This window comes from Oncorhynchus mykiss, chromosome 1 (assembly GCF_057628025.1).
Source record: "Oncorhynchus mykiss isolate SJ-2025 chromosome 1, ASM5762802v1, whole genome shotgun sequence".
Lineage (NCBI taxonomy): Eukaryota > Metazoa > Chordata > Actinopteri > Salmoniformes > Salmonidae > Oncorhynchus > Oncorhynchus mykiss.
In genome coordinates, this window is record NC_143022.1 from 59,967,039 (window position 1) to 59,992,482 (window position 25,444).

Here is a 25,444-nt window from a genome sequence, read left to right on the forward strand (position 1 = left end):
ATACAAACGGAAGCTATGCAGGTCCGTCAATCCATTTAAATACCTCTCACCCTATAGTAACCTGTGGATAATGAGAGAACCTTCCTAAATCAGCAAAACGTTAATAACCTATTTATTGACACATGATGTAGTGTCCTGTAATACTTAGTTCGAAGTGAGAAACCTTCAGTCATTCATAACACATCCATAAAGACTCTATATCGCATGACGCCGTACTTCATTTAAAGTCAGACCCCTCATTTTTAACACATACATAAATGCCTTGTATCATATGATGCTGTACTTACTATAAAGTCAGGCATATTTGGTGATTTATAACACACACAAAAAGGCTTAATGATATAAACACAAATGTGTTAATAACACTTAGGGAATTATCACTAACATGAATACATGAAGTTTCAAAAAGTCCAGAAATGCAATTACATTGAACAGCAGATTGTCCCTGAACTGGCAGAGGAAATGGTCTCTCCTCCTGCTGGAGATACTGCATGTTGGTTCCAACCTTAAAAGTAACAACAAAGAAAGTTAGCAGGTCTGTTAGGAAATGCCTTTGTCACACCATCTGGATAAGGGCATTTCTATGCTGCGCCAGAAACTCTAAATGGGAATTCATATTGTTATGTTCCTCTGTAATTTACAAATCTCATGATGTGACTATGAGACGTGGCTGTATGTAGGGGGATTTTTATTTAGCTGAGCCTGCTAGCTAGCAACATTATTTGAAATAATGATTGAGATAGCTACGGTATGTAATCCATCTCATCACTTAACTTCTACAAACTAATTTAAACGACAATAAATAAAGATTAACTTACTTGTTTTTTGCTGTCCAGCGGCAGCACAAGTGTGCCTTTAATTTGCAAACTCATCACATGATCAGCGTCTCGTCAGCAACATTAAAAAAGTACTTTAGGGTCACATAATTTCTGACATTTTTGAGAGAAAAAAAGTCCCCCACGGAATAGTAGAAAAGTGTCAATAACCATTCATGATAAATGACAAATAATTGTCTAAATAAAACAAAGATTCATATGTCTTCATGTTTAAGTGACATTTGCATAAATGTGGATTTGAAAACATGTTACAAGGTCAAATAAATGCCCCCAATGCAAATCACTATATATGGAATACATGTTAGCTTAGAGCAATAATTATTCTAGGTGCCGCAGTAAAAGTATTGTAGGGAATACTCAGTATGAATGTATATTGTATATGATGTTGTTTCATGGGGCTTTGAAGTGTTACTGGCCTTTTATTCCACCCATTCCATTGCCGGCCGAAACACATGACGTGTGCTTACTGCACTACAAAAAAACACTAACCAATTATGGCATGGCATGCTCATCCAAAAATCAAAGTTTTTTTTTTTTTTTACCAGACCTCAAAAGTTAGCCCCTGATGTTAAGCATTGCTGTGAACACAGAACATCAAAATATGGTCGTATTTCTATTAAACTGGGGTAAAGCAGAAAAAAAGGAGGGAAAATCAAAACCTGGAAAAACAAAACCAAGCAAATGGAATTTGGGAAAATTAGGCCATTTTTTTAAACTGATTTTAAAAAGCCCTAACAACTTTTCTACTTTGGGGGAAGTTTAGGTCAGGTCCAACTATTTTTTAAATTTTATTTTTTATTTTTATTGTACCCCTTTTTCTCCCCAATTTCGTGGTATCCAATAGTTTTAGTAGCTACTATCTTGTCTCATCGCTACAACTCCCGTATGGGCTCGGGAGAGACGAAGGTTGAAAGTCATGATTGAAAGTCACGGACCTCCGGGTCGCGGCCGGTTACGACAGAGCCTCGGCGCGAACCCAGAGTCTCTGATGGCACAGCTGGCGCTGCAGTACAGCGCCCTTAACCACTGTGCCACCCGGGAGGCCGGTCAGGTACAACTCTGACTATGCTGGCTTTTTCTGTGGCTTGACCAACAAGGCTTGCAATTTAGAAATTGTATTTGTATTTACAGATGGCATACAAGCTTGTTATAAAGGCACATGGAAGTTCACATGTTTGAGAAGGCAGATCTGTCAAAAAACACATTTTGATAAAAAAAAAAAATTTGAGGTTCAAACGGTTCACCTAGCTTCCTGAAATGGGTCACATTTGACATAGTGGATTATGTCACATCTGACATTGGTGGTTATGTCACACAGTTATGCCACATGAATAAACACTTTATAAAACAAGACATAGTTATAAATGACACTTGTAGTGTTTATGAACGCAATATGGAGGCTTTATTTAACCAGGCAAGTCAGTTAAGAACAAATTGTTATTTACAATGATGGCCTAGGAACAGTGGGTTAACTGCCTTGTTCAGGGGCAGAATAACAGATTTTTACCTTGTCAGATCGGGATTCGACCTAGCAATCTTTTGCTTACTAGGTAACCCAACGCTCTAACCACTATGTTACCTGCCGCCCTTTATGAAGCCTTTATAAGCAGCATGTCATTTAAAGCGGGACCCAAATGGGTCATAAAAGAGTTCTTTATTTCTAATAAACATGTATACATTTTGAACAAAATTAATTGTGTGATGATCCATGTTTAATAATACAAACTGCTGTACAGAGCTCAGTAAGTACATAAAAAAAATGCGGAGGGGCCTAAGTTAATGTTTTAGCCATGTAACAAACTATACATACATCTGTGTTAACATCAACAACAGTAAAACGTAACAATTCAAAGCGGACACAAAATGCAACATCACAAAACTTGTACAACTCCGAAAAGTATACTTTCTTTAGACACAAAAGACACATACACTGTATGTGTTAAATATTTTTTTGTAAAGACATTAAAAAAAACTACATCATTCACAGATTCAGCAGTCTGTTTAAATACCTAATTTCTACAAAGGGAATTTACATTTCTTAAAGTACAAAGTGCAAATACTATGGTTTCCATTGCCGATTGGCAGGAGCTCCAAAAGGGGAGGGGAAATCTCAGTTGTTGGCTTAGCCTTGCTTCTTTGAGGGATTCTGCGAAGAGGGAGAACCAAGCACTATAGCAAACTATTTCTGTGATACATATCTCACACATCTTTCTCCAAAGTTATTATAACCTGCTTTTCAAAGGCAGTGTTAGCACTGCTGGGATCTTATAAAAAGAGATCATACTGCACTGTAACAGAAAACTGTAATTTATACGGTAAATGTATATATGTATCAACAGTAAAATACTGTAGAAGCATTATACTGCATAATACTGTAAATGAAGGTGCAGTATTGGAAAATGTTGTGAGAGGTAAAATAATTGCTGTATTTCCAACCTACAGAATAGATTATTCTGCCATATTTTTGGAGCGCCAACATCTTTTTTTTTTTACCACCAGTTGGTGCATGGTATTGTTGTTTCTGACTCATTATCATATTTTTGTGTGTCTCTATATTAATTTTGTTGCATCCGTTTCTGAGACTGCTGTACCATTTTAACTGATGTGTGGTAGTCAACTATCAATCTAAAATGTATAGGATACAGATTGGAGTGGGAGCAAGTCTTAAACCTTTAAAGGTTGAGCATTTTGGCATGTTCTTTTGGTCTGCTTTTAACTGTAGTCACTGCCAGTTTGAAGCCTTAACTATGGCCTTTAAAAGTGCAAGTGATATAAAATACAAATATTAATAGATGCTGTAATGTGAAAACACTTTACCTAACAGCCAACCTGCTTGCACCAATCCGAGTAAAATACTGTAATATCCACCCCCATCTCCCATCAATTAATTTGATGATTTATACATTTTACATTATTGTACTGTGTGTCGTTGATCTGATATTCACAGTAACCTACTTGCCACTAGCTGCTTGTATGTTACGGTAAAATTTGCAAGAACCCCAAACTGGATGTTCAAATGCAAAAATATGTATAATTTATTAGGGCATCATACTGCCCAAAAAGTGCAAGGTGCAGAAAAATGCATAAATAAAAGGTTACAATTTCAAACCATTATCAGTGTCCTCAGTGTGCATTTCAGTATGCACCTTGCACTTTTAGGACATTATGATGTCCTAATAAATTATTTATATTGTTGCATTTGAACCTCCGGTTTCGATTATTCCAAAATCTCAACGGAGTACAGTCTCTATCTTTTTATTAATATAAAAAAATATTTAAACAATGCACCTGTTGGACTATTTGATATTAAGGACCTAAAAGAGGGCAGACGGGTTCCCATTATTTCACTGCTTGGATCTCAACTCTCCTTATTGTCACTCTGATATTTGCTGACCTTATAAGTGCAGCATATAATACTCACACAAGTAATTGCCAGGGTTTACTTACCAGTTTACTGGAGGATGTACCTTCACCTGGTTTGGTCCCTAGAGTAAAACAGTGTCACAATATAATCAGCCTTACATGATGAGAGCAGTGTAAAACTTTACCAGCAGTTTTCATTTATGAAATCACTTCATAGTCATTTTCGATTAATCGTTTAGCAGCTTATTACAACATTAGTATTCATGAGGTGTACCAATCCCATTTGTGTCAGGCAGCATTCCTGGTTGGGAATTCTCTGGGAATGAGAATTTGGTATCTCACCTTCTTCCTTGGTGACGCCCAGGCATCCCATCAGCTCCTGCAGGGACAGAGCCTTGTCATTGCTGATGTCACAGTACTCCACAAACTTCTTCACACACTTCTTGGGCTTGGACTTCTTGCGCAGGAAACGTTTGAAAGGTTTGATCTCCTTCTTGCCAATGTCGCCGCTGGAGTTTTTATCTAGCTGACTAAAGTACCAGTGGACCACTCTCTCCTCTAGTGTGTGACTTGGGTCTGGCTCCAACATCCTGTGGATCCATGATTGTTCGATTAATCAATCAATCAGGGAATTAATCTGTTAAAAGCCCACTCTGTGATATTTACATCAATTTAATATAATTTAAATTCATTATATTGTATGATATTAAAGAATATCACTCAGCTTCATAGCAAAAGAATATCACTCAGCTTTAAAGTGACTTGGCTGCCATTTTGTTTATTTTTCTAAATAAGGAACTATGAATAAATCAATCAGTGACATTCTAACCTGCCGGCAGACGCTGGATCTGTGACAGCATGCACCATGTCTGTTGACAGCGCGTCGAGAACACTCGTCAAAAATTCAGTTTTCTTTGCCCCGGGACACCCTGGAAAGGAAAACAAAGGTAGCTGAATAAGTGCATATGCACCTATTATGTGTTTTATTTACAAAAGAATTTCAACATCGGCGAGTAATGACACAGAACAATGACTTTCCATTCCATGTCATGCGATTCAATTTCTCAAAGGTGGTTGCCACCATAAAACCCCTTTGGGAAGGGAAGTAAAATAACTGAGACTGTAGTTTGAACATGAGTAGCACATAAAGATGACAGAGGGGGAAATAAAACCCAATGAGACTGTCACACAGTTTTCTTTTTAATCCCTTTCAATAAGTGTCAGAATTCCCCAATCATGGAGAAGGAAAATGTATCTGGAGGCTCCCAGAGCAAACCTATCACAGTTTTCACAACTGTGGGCTACAGACCAGGGGCCCTGGCCCCGTATCCCCCGACGCGACTAACCAACGCCTGGTGCCATTTCATAGGGCAAACTGTAGATATTATTGACTATAAGAATCTAAATATTCCCATCCTTTTGGTCTCTTTCTACAAAATTATCTGATAATATAATCAGGTAGCCTAGTGGTTAGAGCGTTGGACTTGTAACCGAAAGGTCGTTCTGCCCCTGAACAAGGCAGTTAACCCATTGTTCCTAGGCCGTCATTGAAAATAAGAATTTGTTCTTAACTGACTTGCCTAGTTAAAAAAGGTTAAATAAAACATGTGTTTGATGGACTGAGTATTTGAACTTTGAAAAAATAAATAATTTAAGAAATGCACAGCTGGTATGTGCCCTATATGTGTCACTGTGTAAATTGGAGTCTCGTCCACCATTGAAACAAGTTAACAATTACATCCAACAGACACCTCCACCTAACCTTAGCCAATCATCACATGCAGAACAGTCAGGAAAGAACCTCTCCAATATGTACGTACGTACATGAGGGGGCAACTGAAGCAAATTAACCTAATGATAGTAGTTGTGTGTTCGGCCATAATGTTTTAAGAATAAGGGGCCAACGTTGTTCTGGAAGAGCTGAATGCCATGGAGGCCCGAGAGATTCATGGACTCTTCCCCCAGGGGTTTTTAGGTTTTCTCACAGTCACCCCCCTCCATCCCCCTTTCCCCCAACCCAACTTGCCGCCTGCGGGAGGAAAAGGAGAACATTATCCAGGGTTTCTTCTCTTCTTATGACCCAGGCCTACGGGGCCATATTCTCCTGCACAGGAGATAATAGCATGCTTGGCCCATCTCAAACAGGTGGCGTCCAGCGCAGAGGTAAACACCCAGCACCCAGCCTCATTTCCTCCTTTCCCAGGTAAAGACACAAGAGAAAAGCAAAGGTGTATGAGCAGCGTAATAGAAGATTGACGACAGAGCAAAGCAAAGGTTTATCAGCAGCTGAACCGAGTGTTGACGACTCGACTGACTCTAACGTTTTAACCTCTTGAGTGTAGGGGGCAGTATTTTGATGTTTGGATGAAAAACGTACCCATATTAAACTGCCTATTTCTCAGGCCCAGAATCTAGAATATGCATATTATTGTCAGATTAGGATAGAAAACACTCTAAAGTTTCCAAAACTGTCAAAATATTGTCTGTGAGTAAAACAGAACTGATATTGCAGGCGAAAACCTGAGGAAAATCAAACCAGGAAGTGGCTTCTATTTTGAAAGCTATGTTCCATAGCCTGCCTTCGCTCCATTTAAACGGATGTCAACTATATTCCTTTTCCTACGGCTTCCCCATGGTGTGAACATTCTTTAGACATAGTTTCAGGCTTTTATTTTGGAAAATGAGAGTATGGCTGGGTATGGCTGGGTGCCAGCTGCGTTTTGTATGCGCAAAAGCATGGAGCATCCATTTTCTCTCTCTCTCTCTCTGAAGAAGCTACATTCCCGGTTGATATATTATCGATTATATATTGTAAAAACAACCTGAGGATTGATTTGTTTGACATGTTTTACATGTTTCCTCGATCATTACGGATACTATTTGAAATTTTCCTCTGCGATGTCGTGACTGCTCGAGCCTGTTGATTTCTGAACATAACGCGCCAACCAAATGGAGGTATTTTGGATATAAAAATAATCTTTATGGAACAAAAGGATCATTTATTGTGTAACTGGGAGTCTCATGAGTGCAAACATCCAAAGATCATCAAAGGTAAGCAATTTAATTTATTGCTTTTCTGACTTTCGTGAACAATCTACTTGGCTGCTAGCTGTTTGTAATGTTTTGCCTACTGAGAGAGATGTGCTTACATAAACGCTTGGTATGCTTTCGCCGAAAAGCTTTATTGAAATCTGATACGCCAGGTGGATTAACAACAAGCTAAACTGTGTTTTGCTATATTGCACTTGTGATTTCATGAAAATTAAATATTTTTAGTGAGTTAATTTGAATTTGGCACTCTGCAATTCAGCGGTGGTTGACGAAAATGATCCCGGTAACAGGATCAAGAATGAACTGTTTTTAGAGTGACTTGGCTGTTTCTGCTCTGAGACTTGCATTTACATTTGAGTTGGCCCTCAATGACCCAGAACCACTAAAATATCTAGACTCTAGATGCCTCTTCCCAATAGCTAAAGTGCCTTCAGAAAGTATTTAAACCCCTTAACTTCTTTGTGTGTTTCAACCTGAATTTGCCTATTTCTTATTCTATACAGGCTTTGTTCTTGTCACTTGGTCAATTAGGTTAATATTGTGGAGTAACTACAATGTTGTTGATCCATCCCCAGTTTTCTCCTATCACATCCATTAAACTCTGAAATTGTTTTATAGCCACCATTGGCCTCATTGTGAAATCGCTGAGGGGTTTCCTTCCTCTCCGGCAACTGAGTTAGAAAGGACGCCTGTTTCTTTGTAGTGACTGGGTGTGTTGATACACCATACAAAGCGTAATTAATAACTTCACCATGCTCAAAGGGAAAACCTCCCTGGTCTTTGTGGTTGAATCTGTGTTTGAAATTCACAGCTCGGCTGAGAGACCTTAAATATAATTTCATGTGTGGTAGAGAGATGAGGTAGTCATTCAAAAATTATGTTCATGCAACTTATTATGTGACTTGTTAATAAGCAAGTTTGTATTCCTGAATGTACAGATGAAGTCGGAAGTTTACATACACTTAGGTTGGTGTCATTAAAACTTGTTTTTCAACCATTCCACAAATTTCTTGTTAACAAACTAGGCCAATTGACATTTACATACACCTTCGCCAAATACATTTAAACTAAATTTTTCACAATTCCTGACATTTAATCCTAGTAAAAATGCCGTCTTAGGTCAGTTATGATCACCACTTTATTTTAAGAATGGGATATGTCAGAATAATAGTAGAAAGAATGATTTATTTCAACTTTTATTCCTTTCATCACATTCCCAGTGGGTCAGAAGTTTACATACACTCAATTAGTATATGGTAGCATTGACTTTAAATAGTTTAACCTCTACTGACTCCCCATCCCGCATGCGGGAGCGTAATCATCGCCTGACACTAATTAGCATAACGCAACGGACATAAATATCCCTAGAAAATATTCCTATTCTTGAGACACAGCTTAGCCTTTTGTAAATCACCCTGTCATCTCAGATTTTCAAAATATGCTTTACAGCCAAAGCTAGGCAAGCATTTGTGTAAGTTTATCGATAGCCTAGCATAGCATTTTGTCCAGCTAGCAGCAGGTAACTTGTCATGGAAATCAGAAAAGCAATCAAATTAAATTGTTTACCAGCAGTGAATGGGCTATCATTCACTGCTGACTTTGTTGCACTTTGATGCGCTTCGGATGTTTTCACTCACGAGGCTATCTAACGATAGCAAATGTTCCTTTTTTTCAAAAAATATTAGTTTTGTAGGCGAAATAGCTCCGTTTGTTATTCACGTTTGGCTGAGAAATCGCCCGGAAATTGCAGTCACGAAAACGGCAAAAACTATTCCAAATTACCTCCATAATATCGACAGAAACATGGCAAACGTTGTTTATAATCAATCCTCAAGGTGTTTTTCAAATATCTATTCGATGATATATCCATCGGGACAATTCGTTTTTCAGTAGGACCGATTAGAGTAATGGCTACCTCTGTATTCTACGCGAGAATCTCTCTGGGGGCATCAGGTGACCACTTGCGCAATGTACCACTTCCGCCTACGGCTATTCTTCAACATAAATGCGTAAAACTACGTCACAATGCTGTAGACACCTTGGGGAATATGTAGAAAGCATAACCTGGTTGATAGCCCATTCACTGCTCAATAGGAACTCATTGGAACGCAGCGCTTTCAAAACATGGGGCATTTACGGATTGGATTTTTCTCAGGCTTTCGCCTGCAACATCAGTTCTGTTAACCCAAAAATGAAAATACTGAATATTGGCCCATTCCTCCGGACAGAGGGGGTGTAACTGAGTCAGGTTTGTTGGCCTCCATGCTCACACACGCTTTTTCAGTTCTGCCTACACATTTTCTAAAGGATTGAGGTCAGGACTTTGTGTTGGCCACTCCAATACCTTGACTTTGTTGTCCTTAAGCCATTTTGCCACAACTTTGGAAGTATGCCTGGGGTCATTGTCCATTTGGAAGACTCATTTGCAACCAAGCTTTAACGTCCTGACTAATGTCTTGAGATGTTGCTTCAATATATCCACATAATTTCCGTGCCTCATGCCGCCATCTATTTTGTGAAGTGCACCAGTCCCTCCTGCAGCAAAGCACCCCCACAACATGATGCTGCCACCCACGTGCTTCGCGGTTGGGATGGTATTCTTCAGCTTGCAAGCCCCCCCTTTTTCCTCCAAACATAACAATGGTCATTATGGCCAAACAGTTCTATTTTTGTTTCTTCAGAAAACAGGACATTTCTCAAAATCTTTGTCCCCATGTGCAGTTGCAAACCGTAGTCTGGCTTTTTTATGGCGGTTTTGGAGCACTGGCTTCCTTGCTGAGTGGCCTTTCAGATTATGTCGATATAGGTCTCGTTTGACTGTGGATATAGATGTCTTTGTACCTGTTTCCTCCAGCATCTTCCCAAGGTCCGTTGCTGTTGTTCTGGGATTGATTTGCACTTCTCACACCAAAGTATGTTCGTCTCTAGGAATCAGAAAATGCTTCCTTCCTGAGCTGTATGACGGATGCGTGGTCCCATGGTGTTTATACTTGCTTACTATTGTCTGTACAGATGAATGTTGTACCTTCAGGCATTTGGAAATTGTTCCCTATGATGAACCAGACTTGTGAAGGTCAAAACATTAATTTTTTTGAGGTCTTGGCTGACTACTTTTGATTTTCCCATGATGTCAAGCAAAGAGGCACTGAGTTTGAAGGTAGGCCTTGAAATACATCCACAGGTACACCTCCAAATGACTAAAATGGTGTCAATTAGCCTATCAGAAGCTTCTAAAGCCATGATATAATTTTCTGGATTTTTCCAAGCTGTTTAAAGGCACATTCAACTTAGTGTATGTAAACTTCTGACCCACTGGAATTGTGATACAGTGAATAATCTGTATCACAATGTGAAAATAATCTGTCTGTAAACAATTGTTGGAAAAATGACTTGTGTCATGCACAAAGTAGATGTCTAACCGACTTGTCAAAACTATAGTTTGTTAACAAGAGATTTGTGAAGTGGTATAAAAACTAGTTTTATTGACTCCAACCTAAGTGTATGTAAACTTCCGACTTCAACTGTGTGTGGAATTTCAGTAGTCCTCCAGGATTTCAAATGTCCTTCCAGTTGATACAAATGTTAAGCGTTCCGGTAAGGATCCAGATCCAGCTAGACATTCCCTCTTGGCAGCAGACAGTGTGTGTAGGGGAATTCAGGACGCAAATGTTCTTGCTGTCATTCAAATGAAATTGAGTTTGGACATTTTCAAATCAGGCCCAGGCTGAAGCATTAAATGGTTGCAGCCGGAATCGGTTAATGATTATAATTACTTAATTCCAACCATAATTAGACGTCTATCCACGTTTCTCCAGATGTCAAAGGTTAAGGGTTACATTTTTTTTATAAAAAACGAGTGTCCACCACTGTGATCAAACACGCAACCTTCTGATCCAGAGTAATGGAATTCCGCAACCTTCGAACCATCAAACACGCAACCTTCTGATCCAGAGTCATGGGATTATACCCATCCACCATCCCTGTCCACAATGCCCTAGTAAAATCCAAGCTTACTTGATGGTAATAACGCTCACTAGTGGCCGGTTTCAAAATAATTTCCCGACATCCTCAGGGCATGGATAGACGTCCAATTTCGAAGTCACTATTGAGTGATCTGCCTGGTTAATTAATAAACCCACATGGGGCAAAGCCCTGTCAGCACTCAGTGCAGCAGCTACCAGGACCAGCCCCCATGGCATCCCTCAGTCCCTCTTACTGGCCAAACACCCCCATCCCTTCACACCTTTCAGCGCATGTTGTCCCTTTCTCCCTTTTCACCCCATAAACCTTTCAACACCAGAAGTTCAAGTGCAAATATGCTGCCGTGATGTGAAGGTAACATTTATAATTATCCTTCCCAGTTTTATACACTAACCGAGTTTACGGCCATTGAAGCAATAGCTCATAAAAAAACAAGCTGCAGCTTTTTCTTGACGCTCTGTCCTGACACATTTTACAACGAGAGACGAGAGTTATATAGAACAGGGTGCCATGATAGATGCTGTATGCATGTTTGTTTGTGTGACAGTGTGGCTGCAATCTCACACTGTAAATCTTTCCAAACGAGCCTCGCTATACAGTACTACTACTGTTTCTGAAGGATTTCATGTTCTGTGGTTGAGGTCTCTCTCATGGGATTCCCCACCCCATTGTCACCTACTCAAGCAAAGAGCACTTGGTTAACAACACATAACTTCATTAGTTTCTCTCCAGCTTGTAATAACCAATATTTCACAAATGCTCAACAGGCTCTAGCAGTGCCACAAAATTTAGCATTTTAACCAGATTAGTCAGCAACAGATCGGTCAGGTTGAAACAGGCTACATCAATAGCAGAGAGTGTTTTCAGTGTGCGATGATATTAACCCTGCACCTGTCCCTTTACAGGCCTCAAAATAATGTGTCCCAATGCCTCAATTTGGTGTTGTGTAGCAAAATTTGAAATTGTGTTTTTTACAGTGGATTAATGTAGAGACTCAGAGCTAGAAAATGGTGTGTCGTCATAAACTGCAGTTGAGGAACAATGAGAAAGTAATTCTTCTTTGATAGTTGATAAACTTGTAAACCCACTTTTGAGAAAATGGCCTTTGAATGTTTTTTGGACCGTGGGCTGCTCCACAATGGAGCTGTTCTGTTCAGTAAACTCCACTTGCTAACACAGCTCTGGCCTGGCACGGTGTTACATAAACAGCAGTAGAACGGTCGTGAAACAGTGGAAACTCTGTTCATGGCTCCTGCATGGCCTGAATTATTAACATGTTGACCCCCCCATCCCCTCTTGATCTGTTGTATACATTTAACCAAGATATTCTCACTCTCTCTCTGGCAAAAGAAAACACTTTGCGTCAAACAGTACAACTTTTTTATTTTATTAACCTTTAGTAACACAAGTAAATTGTTGAAATTCCCTAAAATAAGCAAAATTTCACACATTTATGGTCACATTTGATGTTTCAAAATGTTTTTTGAACAGATTTCGATAAATTTAAATCCATAGCCACGTGTTATAAACATTTGTCTGTTATTCATTAGGAGTTTAGCAGCAAAGCTGGTGAAACACTATTGTATTTGTTTCCGTTGATCATTAAGGGTTCAGCAGCGAAGCTGGTGAAACCCTACTCTATTTGTTGGCGTTCATTATTACGGGTTCAGCAGCAAAGCTGGTGAAACCCGATTGTTTTTTGGGGGGATTATTAGGAGTTCAGCAGTGAAGCTGGGATAAGAGTTGAGCTGATCTGTATGGCTCAGTTCGCTCTTGGATAGGAAAAATCATTAATATGAGATAATTTGATTATTGGGGCCGTTTTGTTTGAACAAGAGTCTTGAAGATGTGCATCCATAGATGTTATATACCAAATTTGGTATTTGTGGTTGTGGAGAAGAAGCCATTTTAAAGAGGTTAACATCATAAAATATTTTGCAAAATGTGCGTAATATGTGATCTGTTAAATTTTTTGTTGTGATATTGGACACGTGTGGTAAGGAGTACAGAAGTAGCCTCCTCCTAGGGAAACGTGTCCAATTTGTCCTGATGGTGGTGCAATGGGCCCACAGCTTGAACCCTGGCATTGCTGCTTGCAACTATATTTAGGGGTTCCATCTGCGAAGCTGGTGAAACACAATTTTATTTGTTGCCGTTGATTATTATTATTATTATGGGTTCAGCAGCAAAGCTGGTGAAACTCTATTGTATTTGTTCCAGTTCATTATTGTTATTATTTTTATGTCCCGTTTTCTGACATTTTGGTGAAAAATGTCAAAATCCTGTGAGATCAAAAGGCTCAAGACTGTGCAACTTAGCAATATGGTAAAGGCCCAAGGGCCACACTCTCTCCTGCAATACCATGACAATTGGCCATATGGTGGCACGATAACAAGCGATTGAAAATGCAAACTTTGAAAGGTCAGCCCACGTATGACCATGAGATGTAGTCCATATGTCCCTTTCCTCACATGGAACAAATTTGCCTCAAAATCCATAAAGTCCGCCATGATGGATTTTCCACCATTTAGAATTTTGTCAAAAACATTTCAAACGCTATTCCGCTGGCACCGAATTACCGATTGTCACAAAACCTGATAAATAGCATCTATGGACCAAGGTCTGTAAAGGCACTATCCAGGCTTGTATGTCAAACAACATGGCTGCAACTGACCAATAAACACTCAAGTGGGAGTGGTCTGTCACAAATTAATATAAATCAGTCACGGATATTTGTATTGTAACGAAACTTGGTACACGTGTTCCAAATAATGTGAAGCCTCAACTTATGCAATCACATTCATATAGACCGCACGGTGACGCTATAACAGGCACATGTTTATAGCTCTTGATTTGTTTGACTCAGAGTGATGTAATTTGGCACACATGCTCAAGGATATGAGTCTCAATAACCTGTCAAATATGGTTGAGTTTGGCAACGTTGTTGCGCTGTTGGTCAGGAAAAAACATTCATGCAAGCTTATTGGCTCATAGCGGACATATTGTTTCAGCTAGAGTTTTGGAAAATTGTGCAAATACCACATTTGGTTCTGATCAGTCCAGCGGTTCTGAGGAAGAAGATGTTTAAAGTAGTCAACATCATTAAAAATAGTAAAAAATACAGATGTAGGCACACAGACACACACAGTCCCTCATAAACATAAACACACACATACACACACACATTGGAATTTAATTGAAAAAGGGCAGGACTTATTCATTAAATCAACAAGCGCTATAAAGATTTGCAGTATTACACCTCATTGCTGTAGATTGCAAGATGGAAAAGGTATTAGATATACAGTACATGGTCATCGGAAGGCAAGACAGCAGGTTGAAAGTAGGGAGGTTTAAAGAGCTCAGGAAAAAGAAAGTTAGAGAGTTGTTGATCCTTGGGGTTAGATTTAGTGAATGATTTTATAATGGTCAAAATATGGCAAAAAGTATGTACATGAACTAATAACCTACATTCAATTTCTGGTTGTGTATTAATTGTGGCAACTTGTCCTGATTGGATATTTCTGCTACAGAGTGACATAAATGGATGCAGTTAAACTGAGTGAAACAGGGTCATTAACATGAGGCAGGAGGTTTCTAAAGCACAAACAAAAGAAAGTATGCTATTGGATCCATGGGAATTATTTGAGCCACTTGTGCATGTTAGGATGCTTAAAACGTGTTTGGCATTTGCCTATATCCACTCAAATTTTATCACAATGAGAAAAAGTTAGATATTTATATTTGTAAGTGTCTGTTATAGATAATTTAGTGAACATCTTCAACGGCCACATTCAATAAATTAAAGTGTTTTTCTAACAGTGTCACAGTAAAAACAGTGCTGACGCCTGCACAGTATGTTGCCCAGTGAAAGTTTATCAGACAACCGAAAATCTGACATTTGCATGGTGAGCAAAGTGGGTATCAAGGTAAGCATGTGAAAGTTGTGTCAGTTAACGTGTTTGTGTTCAAAGTAAGGATTTCAATCAAATGGGTTTGTTGGTATTTGTAGCAGTATTATCTCTGATGGTATGTAGCTAGCTAGCTACAATGAACAGGAGATGGATATCAAGCTAATGTTAGTTAGTAACAAAATAACAAATGATTGATTGGTGTTTTTGTAAGCAGTTTTATATCATTGAGAGGGTTGTTAGTGGATAGTGTCAGACTTCGATAGTAACGTTATCAACATTTCAATAGCCTGTCTGGCGGAAGCTTTGACAGTGCTACATTTCAGTAGCAATCTAGCCATTAGCCACTCCACATGACTCATGTTGTGTTCAGTTGAAAAAAGACGCTCTTCATAGAATGAATTAGTAATAGAGCTCGCCAGCTTGTTGCCCTAAAACCCGGGAAATGAGTTACCTCTGGTTCATTCAGCCGTTCCTATGGGTAAAATGAATGGGGGGAAAATAGGGTTAACATGTGCTTATGAGATCTTATACGTTTTGTTCTATGAGATAATATAGTCAGACTTTTATGAATTATGAAGCCTTTTTGTGCATTGTTGTTTTTTATTACCTAAAATAAAATAAAAATCCCAACATGATGTTAGCAGATGAAAATTATCACATAGAACAAAACATATCAGATCTCATAAGCCTGTGTTTACCACAGACCTTATTTTCAGCGCTTATCCAAAAACCTTTAAAAACTCCATTAATTTTCCCATAGGCTTTGCTCAAAACACCAATGGCAGATTTAGTGCCTACAAAAAGATGGCAACAAAGACACCATTACTATTGGTCTCCATTAGAATACTAGAATAGACATGAGGCTAAAAAGCTAATGGCAGGTAGCTAACGTGTTAGCCACCTAGCTAAGGCCTATAAGGGGGGAAGCTGGTAAAATGGTAAAACTGATCACAGATGCATTCTATCCACTGAATTCTCACTTTGTACAAATTGTCCCCATGTGGTTTGACTGCCTTCTCCTCAAAGTCAGTCAGTGACAGCGTCATGATTAACTTTTCAGGGCTCTCGATAAATGTATAAACGCTACCTTTTCCAACAATGACAGTGGTGGAAATGTGTTTTGAAAAGTTAGGTTACTTTTATGTTATCATATCATTGACTGTCTGATTTATGATTTACAGTTGAAGTCGGAAGTTTACATACACTTAGGTTGGAGTCATTAAAACTCGTTTTTCAACCACTCCACAGATTTCTTGTTCACAAACTATAGTTTTGGCAAGTTGGTTAGGACATCTATTTTGTACATGACACAGGTAACTTTTCCAACAATTGTTTACAGACAGATTATTTAACTTATAATTAACTGTATCACAATTCCAGTGGGTCAGAAGTTTACATACAATAAGTTGACTGTGCCTTTAAACAACTTGGAAAATTCTAGAAAATGATACCATGGCTTTAGAAGCATCTAATAGGCTAATTGACATCATTTGAGTCATTTGGAGGTGTACCTGTGGATATATTTCAAGGCCTACCTTCAAACTCAGTGCCTTGACATCATGGGAAAATCAGCCAAAATCTCAGAAAAAAAGTGGAGACCTCCACAAGTCTGGTTCATCCTTGGGAGCAATTTCCAAATGCCTGAAGGTACCACGTTCATCTGTACAAACAATAGTACGCAAGTATAAACACCATGGGACCACGCAGCCCTCATACCTCTCAGGAAGGAGGCGCTTTCTGTTTCCTAGAGATAAACGTACTTTGGTGCGAGAAGAGCAAATCAATCCCAGAACAACAGCAAAGGACATTGTGAAAATGCTGGAGGAATCAGATACAAAGATATCTATATCCACAGTAAAACGTGTCCTATATCGATATAAGCTGAAAGGCCGCTCAGCAAGGAAGAAGCCAGTGCTCCAAAACCGCCATAAAAAAGCCAGACTACGGTTTGCAACTGCACATGGGGACAAAGATTTTGAGAAATGTCCTCTTGTCTGATGAAACAAAAATAGAACTGTTTGGCCATAATGACCATCGTTATGTTTGGAGGAAAAAGGGGGAGGCTTGCAAGCCGAAGAACACCATCCCAACCTTGAGGCACAGGGGTGGCAGCATCATGTTGTGGGGGTGATTTGCTGCAGGAGGGACTGGTGTGCTTCACGAAATGGATGGCATCATGAGGCACGAAAATTATGTGGATATATACATCTCAAGACATCAGTAAGGAAGTTAAAGATTTGTTGCAAATGCATCTTCCAAATGGACAATGACCCCAGGCATACTTCCAAAGTTGTAGCAAATGGCTTAAGGACAACAAAGTCAAGGTATTGGAGTGGCCATCACAAAGTCCTGACCTCAATGCTTTAGAAAATCTGTAGGCAGAACTGAAAAAGCTTGTGCAAGCAAGGATCCCACAAACCTGACTCAGTTACACCAGCTCTGTCAGGAGGAATGGGCCAAAATTCACCTAACTTATTGTGGGAAGCTTGTGGAAGGCTACCTGAAAAGTTTGACCCAAGTTAAACAATTTAAAGGAAATTCTACCATATACTAATTGAGTGTATGTAAACTTCTGACCCACTGGGAATGTGATGAAAGAAATAAAAGCTGGAAGAAATCATTCTCTCTACTATTATTCTGACTTTTCCCAATCTTAAAATAAAGTGGTGATCCTAACTGACCTAAAATGGAATTCTTACTTGGATTAAATGTCAGGAATTGTGAAAAATGTAGTTTAAATGTATTTGGCGAAGGTGTATGTAAATGTCAATTGGCCTAGTTTGTTAACAAGAAATTTGTGGAATGGTTGAAAAGCAAGTTTTAATGACACCAACCTAAGTGTATGTAAACTTCCGACTTCATCTGTACATTCAGGAATACAAACGTGCTTATTAACAAGTCACATAATAAGTTGCATGAACACAATTTTTGAATGACTACCTCATCTCTCTACCACACATAAAATTATATTTAAGGTCTCTCAGCCGAGCTGTTTAAATGTATTTGGCAAAGGTGTATGTAAACTTCCAACTTCAACTGTACCTATCTGGTGGAATAGGTCAATTTTCAAATATTTAGATAGATAGACTTGTTGCTTCCACACTATATGAGCTTTTATCGTCTGTACAATTTGATTAATTCCAGTCATGAAAGTTAACAATGGTTTAGAAAGAGGCACTATGTTGCCAGCATGTTATAGCCACAATCATCTACCATCTAGTACTTGTCGGATAAGGATTCATTCTTCAGCAATGAGTAGACCTATTGAAAATTGGACAGTAAAGAATTGAGTAGGGTGGTTCATAGAAGGGAAGCATAACTAGTGACATTCCGGGTAATTGACCTATTCCTACCACACAGGGCTTGACATATTTATTTTGTTGCCAAATCACACAACCCTAACTGACACAATGTAACAATCTACGACATAATTACATGTTCGGTATTGGATAATATACTGTGAAATGTTTAGTGGACATTGGCTAACGTAATTGTCTCTCTTTTGTCTCTTTCATGTGTTCATCTGATTGGATTGGGAGTGTGAATTGCTATTGTGGTTGGTGCTTTTAGGTAAGTCACAATAAACCACACAGGATCTCTACTTTGGACAAATAGAACAAAAAAAGGTTTATGCTGCAGGATGACACACTGTGAAGTGCAGTCATGCACAGCAAAAAACATTGGTAGGACCTTTAAAAATAAGTTTGAAGTTTTTGCCTAATTCTGTTTTTTTGCCTAAACAATGCTTAAACAACATCAGGGGAATTCTTTTGAGACCTGGGAAAAAAAACAGTTCATATAAGGAAATCAGTCAACTGAAATAAATTCATTAGGCCCTAATCTATGCATTTCAAATTACTTAGAATACAGATATGCATCTGTTGGTCACAGATAACTGAAAAAAGGTAGGGCTGTGAATCAGAAAAACAGTCAGTATCTGGTGTGACCACCATTTGCCTCAAGCAACACGTCTCCTTCGCATAAAGTTGATCAGGCTGTTGATTGTGAAATGTTGTCCCAATCCTCTTCAATGGCTGTGCGAGGTTGCTGGATATTGGCGGGAACTGGAACACGCTGTCGTACACGTCGATACAGAGCATCCCAAACATCCTCAATGGGTGACATGTCTGATGAGTATGCAGGCCGTGGAAGAACTGGGACATTTTCAGCTTCCAGGAATCGTGTCCAGATTCTTGCAACATGGGGCCATGCATTATCATCCTGAAACATGAGGTGACGGCGGCGGATGAATGGCACGACAATGGGCATCAGGATCTCGTCACGGTATCTCTGCAATCAAATTGCCATTGATAAAACGCAATTGTGTTCGTTGTCTGTAGCATCCAATTTGACCTGAAGTTGAATCAGTGGGCCCACAGCTGAAGCCCGGAAATGCTAATTGCAGCTTTAATTAGGGGTTCAGCAGTAAAGCTGGTGAAACCCAATTGTATTTGTTCCAGTTCATTATTGTTATCATTATTAGGGGTAAAGGCCCATAGTCCACACTCTTTCATGCAATGGATGACAATTGAACAGAAGGTGGTGCTATAACGGGTGATTGAAATTGCAAACATTGAAAGGTCACGCCCCTCACCCCATATGAACTAGGTCCGCCATGATTGATTTAAATTTAGTTTTAAAAAATTAAAAAGTATTAAGAAATCTCCTCCGGAACCACTGGGCAGATCTGTATGAACCTTGACATATGGCATCTACACTGGGTGTACAAAACATTAAGAAAACCGTTCTAATATCCAAAAGTTACTTTGAATGCTTAGCAGGACAGGAAACTTGTATAATTCATGCACTTAAAGAAAAAATCCCTGCTCATCCCTACTGCATCTGATCTGGCGGACTCATTAAACGCAAATGCTTTGTTTGTAAATTATGTCTGAGTGTTAGAGTGTGCCCCTTGCTATCCGTAAATTTAAAAAACAAGAAGATTGCTCCGTCTGGTTTGCTTAATATAAAGAATTTGAAATTAGAATTTGAACTTTTGATACTTAAGTATATTAAGTATATAAGTATATAAGTATATTTTAGCAATTACATTTACTTTTCATACTTAAGTATATTTAAAACCAAATACTTTATTACTTTTACTCAAGTAGAATTTCACTTGGTGACTTTCACTTTCACTTTTAATTGAGTAATTTTCTATTAAGGTGTCTTTACTTTTACTCAAGTATGACAATTGGGCACTTTTATCACCACTGGTTACAGCCTTATTCTAATGGATTAAATCGTTTTTTTCCCTCATCAATCTACACACAATACCCCATAATGACAAAGCAAAATGTTATTTTTTTGCAAATGTATTATAAATAAAAAACTGAATTTTTACATTTACATAAATATTCAGATCCTTTGCTCAGTACTTTGTTGAAGCACATTTGGCAGCGATTACAGCCTCAAGACTGGACATTGACTCTATGTAAACTGGAAACTATATATCTGGCTGGAGGCTGCATTTATTGTAGCTGGGGATTTTAGCAAAGCAAATTTGAGAACAATGCTACCTAAATTTTATCAGCAAATTGATTGCACGACACGTAGGGCTAATGCATACAAAGTAGAGGTTAACCGATTATGATTTTTCAACGCCGATACCGATACCAATTATTGGAGGACCAAAAAAAGCTGATTAATCGGCCAATTTTTAAAATTGATTTGTAATAATGACAATTACAACAATACTGAATGAACACTTATTTTAACTTAATATAATACATATTATAAAATCAATTTAGCCTCAAATAAATAATTAAACATGTTCAATTTGGTTTATATAATGCAAAAACAAAGTGTTGGAGAAGAAAGTAAAAGTGCAATATGTGCTATGTAAGAAAGCTAACGTTTAAGTTCCTTGCTCAGAACATGAGAACATATGAAAGCTGGTGGTTCCTTTTAACATGAGTCTTCAATATTCCCAGATAAGAAGTTTAGGTTGTAGTTATTATAGGAATTATAGGACTATTTCTCTATATCCGATTTGTATTTCATATACCTTTGACTATTGGATGTTCTTATAGGCACTTTAGTATTGCCAGTGTAACAGTATAGCTCTCCCCTACCTGGGCTCGAACCAGGAACACATCGACAACAGCCACCCTCGAAGCATCGTTACCCATCGCTCCACAGAAGCCGCTGCCCTTGCAGAGCAAGGGGAACAACTACTCCAAGTCTCAGAGCGAGTGACGTTTGAAACGCATATTAGCACACACCCCGCTAACTAGCTAGCCATTTCACATCGGTTACACCAGCCTAATCTCGGGAGTTGATAGGCTTGAAGTCATAAACAGCTCAATGTTTGAAGCACAGCAAAGAACTGCTGGCAAAACGCGCAAAAGTACTGTTTGAATGAATGCTTACGAGCCTGCTGGTGCCTACCATCGATCAGTCAGACTGCTCTATCAAATATCAAATCATAGACTTAATTATAACATAATAACACACAGAAATACGAGCCTTAGGTCATTAATATGGTCAAATCGGGAAACTATCATTTCAAAAACAAAACGTTTATTATTTCAGTGAAGTACGGAACCGTTTGGTATTTCATCTAACGGGTGGCATCCCTAAGTCTAAATATTGCTGTTACATTGCACAACCTTCAATGTTATGTCATAATTACGTACAATTCTGGCAAATTAGTTTGCAATGAGCCAGGCGGCCCAAACTGTCGCATATACCCTGACTCTGCGTGCAATGAACGCAAGAGAAGTGACACAATTTCACCTGGTTAATATTGTCTGTTAACCTTTCTTTTAGCTAAATATGCAGGTGTAAAAATATGTACTTCTGTGTATTGATTTTAAGAAAGGCATTGATGTTTATGGCTAGGTTCACGTTGGAGTAACGACAGTCCTTTTCCGCGAATGTGCACCGCATCGATTATAAGCAATGCAGGACACGCTAGATAAACTAGTAATATCATCAACCATGTGTACTTATAACTAGTGATTAGATTGATTGATTGATTTTATAAGATAAGTTTAATGCTAGCTAGCAACTTACCTTGGCTGCTTACTGCATTTGCGTAACTCCTCGTGGAGTGCAATGAGAGGCAGGTGGTTAGAGCGTTGGACTAGTTAAGGTTGCAAGATTGAATCCCCAAGCTGACAAGGTAAAATCTGCCGTTCTACCCCTGAAAAAGGCAGTTAACCCACAGTTCCTAGGCCGTCATTGAAAATAGGAATGTGTTCTTAACTGACATGCCTCGTTAAATAAAGTTGTAAAAAAAATATATCGGCATCCAAAAATACATATTTCCGATTGCTATGGAAACTTGAAATCGGCCCTAATTAATCGGCCATTCCGTTTAATCGGTCGACCTCTAATACAAAGCCCTCCCCCGTCCTCCCTTCGGCAAATCCGACCACAAAACCATCTTGCTCATCCTGGCTAATAGGCAGACACTCAAACAGGATGTACCAGTGACGAGAACCATTCAACGCTGGTTTGACCAATTGGAAGCCAATCGGGAAGCCACGATCAGCCTCAGAGGACAATATTGACCTACAGTGGGGCAAAAAAGTATTTAGTCAGCCACCAATTGTGCAAGTTCTCCCACTTAAAAAGATGAGAGAGGCCTGTAATTTTTCATCATAGGTACACTTCAACTATGACAGACAAAATGAGGGAAAAAAATGTAGAAAATTACATTGTAGGATTTGTAATAAATGTATTTGCAAATTATGGTGGAAAATAAGTATTTGGTCACCTACAAACAAGCAAGATTTCTGGCTCTCACAGACCTGTAACTTTTCTTTAAGATGCTCCTCTGTCCTCCACTCGTTACCTGTATTAATGGCACCTGTTTGAACTTGTTATCAGTATAAAAGACACCTGTCCACAACCTCAAACAGTCACACTCCAAACTCCACTATGGCCAAGATCAAAGAGCTGTCAAAGGACACCAGAAACAAAATTGTAGACCTGCACCAGGCTGGGAAGACTGAATCTGCAATAGGTAAGCAGCTTGGTTTGAAGAAATCAACTGTGGGAGCAATTATTAGGAAATGGAAGACATACTGACACTGATAATCTCCCTCGATCTGGGGCTCCACGCAAGATCTCACCCCGTGGGGTCAAAATGATCACAAGAACGGTGAGCAAAAATCCCAGAACCACACAGGGGGACCTAGTGAATGACCTGCAGAGAGCTGGGACCAAAGTAACAAAGTCTACCATCAGTAACACACTACGCCGCCAGGGACTCAAATCCTGCAGTGCCAGACGTGTCCCCCTGCTTAAGCTAGTATATGTCCAGGCCCGTCTGAAGTTTGCTAGAGAGCATTTGGATGATCCAGAAGAAGATTGGGAGAATGTCATATGGTCAGATGAAACCAAAATATAACTTTTTGGTAAAAACTCAACTCGTCGTGTTTGGAGGACAAAGAATGCTGAGTTGCATCCAAAGAACACCATACCTACTGTGAAGCATGGGGGTGGAAACATCATGCTTTGGGGCTGTTTTTCTGCAAAGGGACCAGGACGACTGATCCGTGTAAAGGAAAGAATGGGGCCATGTATCATGAGATTTTGAGTGAAAACCTCCTTCCATCAGCAAGGGCATTGAAGATGAAACGTGGCTGGGTCTTTCAGCATGACAATGAGCCCAACACACCACCCGGGCAAGAAGGAGTGGCTTCGTAAGAAGCATTTCAAGTTCCTGGAGTGGCCTAGCCAGTCTCCAGATCTCAACCCCATAGAAAATCTATGGAGAGAGTTGAAAGTCCGTGTTGCCCAGCAACAGCCCTAAAACATCACTGCTCTAAAGGAGAACTGCATGGAGGAATGGGCCAAAATACCAGCAACAGTGTGTGAAAACCTTGTGAAGACTTATAGAAAACGTTTGACCTCTGTCATTGCCAACAAAGGTTATATAACAAAGTTTTGAGATAAACTTTTTTATTTTCCACCATAATTTGCAAATAAATTCATAAAAAAATCCTACAATGTGATTTTCTGGATTTTTTCCTCATTTTGTCTGTCATAGTTGAAGTGTACCTATGATGAAAATTACAGGCCTCTCTGACCATAGTTTGCTTTGTATGTTTCTATGTTTTGTTTGGTTAGGGTGTGATCTGAGTGGGCATTCTATGTTACATGTCTAGTTTGTCTATTTCTATGTTTGGCCTGATATGGTTCTCAATCAGAGGCAGGTGTTAGTCATCTGATTGGGAACCATATTTAGGTAGCCTGTTTGGTGTTGGGTTTTTAGGGTGATTGTTCCTGTCTCTGTGTTTGCACCAGATAGGGCTGGTTTGTTTTTCCACATTTCTTGTTTTGTTAGTCTGTTCATGTGTAGAGTCTTAATTAAAGAACCATGAATAGAAACCACGCTGCAGTTTGGTCATCCTCTCCTTCAAGTCAAGAAAACCGTTACACTCTCTCATATTTTTAAGTGGGAGAACTTGCACAATTGGTGGCTGACTAAATACTTTTTTGCCCCACTGTTTATGCTGACTTGGTGAGTGCGTTTATAAATAATTGCATTGGAGATGTCGTACCCACTGTGACCATTATAACCTACCCTAACCAGAAACCATGAATGGATGGCGCCATTCGCGTAAAACTGAAAGCGCGATCCACCGCATTTAACCATGGAAAGAGGTCTGAAGATATGGTTGAATATAAACAGTGTAGTTATTCGCTCCGCAAGGCAATCAAACAAGTGAAATGCCAATACCGGGACAAGGTAGAGTCGCAATTCAACAGTTTAGACACAAGACGTATGTGGCAGGGTCTACAGGAAATCACGGACTACTAAAACAAAAACAGCTATGTCATGCATACCAATGTCATGCTTCTAGACAAATTCAACACCTTCTTTGCCCGCTTTGAGGATAATACAGTGCCACCGTCGCGGATCGCTAACAAAGATGAAGGTAGGAAACAACATCTCCACTTCACTGACCTCAACACTGGGTGTGTGCTCAGCCCTCTCCTGTACTCCCTGTTCACCCATGACTGAGTGGCCATGCACGCCTCCAATTCAATAATCAAATATGCAGACGATACAACAGTAGTGGGCTTGATTACCAACATCGACGAGACAGCCTACCAGAAGGAGGTGAGGGCCCTCGTAGTGTGGTGTCAGGAAAACAACCTCTCACTCAACGTCAACAAAACAAAGGAGATGATCGTGGACTTCAGGAAACAGCAGAGGGAGCACCTCCCTATCCACACCAAAGGAACAGCAGTGAAGAAGATGGACAGTTTTAAGTTCCTGGCAAACTGACAAACTGACAAACTGACAAACTGAAATGGTCCACCCACACAGATAGTGTAGTGAAG

General features: G+C 39.3%; 1 protein-coding gene across 4 annotated transcripts in view; it reads right to left on the reverse strand.

Moving 5' to 3' along the window:
* Positions 1 to 2,215: 2,215 nt before the first annotated feature.
* smoc2 (SPARC related modular calcium binding 2) overlaps positions 2,216 to 25,444 on the reverse strand; it is a 76,912-nt gene continuing 53,683 nt past the window's right edge. For all 4 annotated transcript variants that reach the window (XM_021605735.3, XM_021605723.3, XM_021605727.3 and 1 more), the window contains 4 exons: positions 5,029 to 5,128; positions 4,542 to 4,789; positions 4,284 to 4,321; positions 2,216 to 2,982 (listed from right to left, as the gene is read on the reverse strand). In XM_021605735.3, the coding sequence (XP_021461410.1) occupies positions 2,959 to 2,982; positions 4,284 to 4,321; positions 4,542 to 4,789; positions 5,029 to 5,128 (410 nt within the window). In that variant the 3' untranslated portion in view covers positions 2,216 to 2,958. The remainder of the gene's footprint in view (positions 2,983 to 4,283; positions 4,322 to 4,541; positions 4,790 to 5,028; positions 5,129 to 25,444) is intronic.